This window comes from Histoplasma capsulatum, genomic scaffold (assembly GCF_000149585.1).
Source record: "Histoplasma capsulatum NAm1 scaffold_8 genomic scaffold, whole genome shotgun sequence".
Taxonomy (NCBI): Eukaryota; Fungi; Ascomycota; class Eurotiomycetes; order Onygenales; family Ajellomycetaceae; genus Histoplasma; species Histoplasma mississippiense.
Genome location: NW_001813975.1, coordinates 611,301 through 613,593, shown reverse-complemented (window position 1 = coordinate 613,593; position 2,293 = coordinate 611,301). Strand labels below are relative to the sequence as shown.

Here is a 2,293-nt window from a genome sequence, read left to right as displayed (position 1 = left end):
ATTCATAAATTTTCCCTTCACAGTTCCGCGAAGTTTCCCCAGACCATTGAACTCTAAAATACGATCTTTAACGTCTTTCAGGCCGTAGTGGTCTTCGTTCAATACAGTGATTGCATTCTTGATACCAAACGTCTCTGGACTCCTCTTACCCCATGGAATTTGCGTTATCCAATCAAGGTAATTTCTTGTGACGTTAAATTCCGAAGCTGCGGGTTCGAGATGTGCCAATTTATTTAGCTCTTCGTCAAACACCTTCTTCACGGCTTCAGGCATAGCAAGTTTCTCCGATTTCTCCTTGAACTTTTCCACTAGTTTTTCCTTGCCATCGGATTCGATACCAAGTTCACGTCGAATGCCCTTCATCTGCTCCATCAGCCAATATTCTCGTTGCCGCTTTTGAATTTTGGCTTCGACATCCTTCGATATTTTCGACTGCAGCTGAGCATTCATGAGTTCCTTTTTAAGTACCACAAGGGCTTTGGAAAGGCGTTCCTGGATATTCATCGTATCCAACACATCTTGTAACTCCTTGACCTCACCAGCGGAGACTGCAGCGGCGAAATCAGCCAGATTTGCGGGCTCATCCATGATATTGCCAGCGTGGCTCATGGAAAAGGTCGAGATCTGATCACGGAAAAGCGGGTTCAGATTCGCAATATCCTTAAAGACATTGACAATCTCATTCGTAACAGCGCGAATCATAGAATTTTCCTTGTCATATGGCTCCTCTGTGAGATTTTCCACATTGACTATGCTGACAGGATATTTGTGTAAAAAAGATGTTGGTTCATAGGGGGTCTCCTTAGGCAGCTGCTCCAACGCTGTTTCTTCAAAACTGGCGACAACATCGCCTTGTTTTTCGGGTGCTGCTTCCTTTGTAATCTGCTGGTCGATTTCAGCTTTCTGCGACGTGTCACGGGGTGGTATTAACGACGATATCTTAATTCTCCGGTGAGGATACAGCACCGCAGTCAATGCATTCTCGGTCCCATGTACAGGAAATACACTTGTGATCTGTGCAAACACACCAACATCATGTACCTCTTCCATATCCTCAATCACATCCCTATCCGCCGCTTCATCTCTGAACAAGAAAGCCCCGACATATGGCTGTCCGCGTTTCATCATTTCCTGTATAGCAGAGACGACATTGGGGTCCCGGACGGTAACTGCCTTGTAGTACCCGGGGAACAGCGGTCTCCGCGCAATTGGAATAGCCATAACCTGTGGGTACACATCCGGTATCGTAGCCTTTTGTAGCGCTTTTTCGGCAGAACTTTTCCTCCCCCTCCTCCCACCATCACTGCCGCTTCCAGAACCAGAGCGTCCTCCAGGAGCACTTGTGCCGCTGGGTTTTGAATCCGCGGGCGAGGCAGCAACGGGTATAGGTGATGGCGTCTCTGAAGTTTTATCCCTCCCTTCCGATGGCTTGCCAGGCCTTGGATTTTCCTCCTGATTCTTCTCTGTCTCGTTACCCTCCTCCTTCTCCTGTTTCAACTCCGGAGGTTGCGGCTTTTCTTTTCGGCGGGCAGTGGTCGATGAGAAATTTCGTGTTGCAGATGCAAATGGCGAATGATGTGGTGTCCGTGCCTCGAGACTCGAACTGATGTAAATCCGGTAGGGAGAGTGGGAAGGGTATTTACATGGGAGACTCCGCGACAATGTTTGGCGAAGGACTGCCCTCCATGGCAGGCTCTGGGCCCGAATCATAGTTCCGATATGAGCCTGGACGGGAGCTCTCAAATGAGTGCACGTGGCAGAGATTGGCATACAATCCGCACATCCACTATCTCCCAAACAGAGTTATAGAAGAGACACTCAGGCGGAGGAGAGTGAAAGAGTTGTGAAATTAATCAACAAGCGAATCTACATTTTCTCCTGTATGTTGAGATGGAGAGAATCCAATCGAATAACAGGACTCCGGCGTAACATTGTTCCGGAAACGACCAATATTAGTCATGCAACAATTTTTTTTCCGCAAGCGATGGAGGAGAACGAAACAATGCTACAAGGACCATCACCCTAACTACTAGATATCCAGCTATCCAGTTGTCTCGTATACCCGGTCTTGCCTCTGCATACAATCTGCCTATCTTAGCGCACCCTCCCGCATTGGTGCATTGCTCCTTTGTTTTAAAATGAGCGCGGGGGCTCCCAGTATACCCAGAACTGCCGTCATCCCGGCTCGCCTTCTCCGGACTTCACGACACTGCTCTAACCAATGTTCGTCGATACGATCTCAGATCCAGTCGAAATTCCGAAAATGATCCGCAAGGGGCTACCATGATAAAAC

The 2,293-nt window shown here is 48.2% G+C and overlaps 2 protein-coding genes across 2 annotated transcripts in view; one reads left to right on the top strand and one right to left on the bottom strand.

The window, feature by feature from the left end:
* Positions 1-1,221, bottom strand: part of HCAG_07170 (hypothetical protein) — a gene marked incomplete at both ends in the record, with an annotated part of 3,235 nt that extends 2,014 nt beyond the window's left edge. The window contains one exon of the mRNA XM_001537698.1: positions 45-1,221. Coding sequence (XP_001537748.1) covers positions 45-1,221 — 1,177 coding nt within the window. The remainder of the gene's footprint in view (positions 1-44) is intronic.
* A 917-nt stretch (positions 1,222-2,138) lies between these two features.
* The window catches only part of HCAG_07169 (conserved hypothetical protein), a gene marked incomplete at both ends in the record, with an annotated part of 1,687 nt that continues 1,532 nt past the window's right edge, over positions 2,139-2,293 (top strand). The window contains one exon of the mRNA XM_001537697.1: positions 2,139-2,223. Coding sequence (XP_001537747.1) covers positions 2,139-2,223 — 85 coding nt within the window. The remainder of the gene's footprint in view (positions 2,224-2,293) is intronic.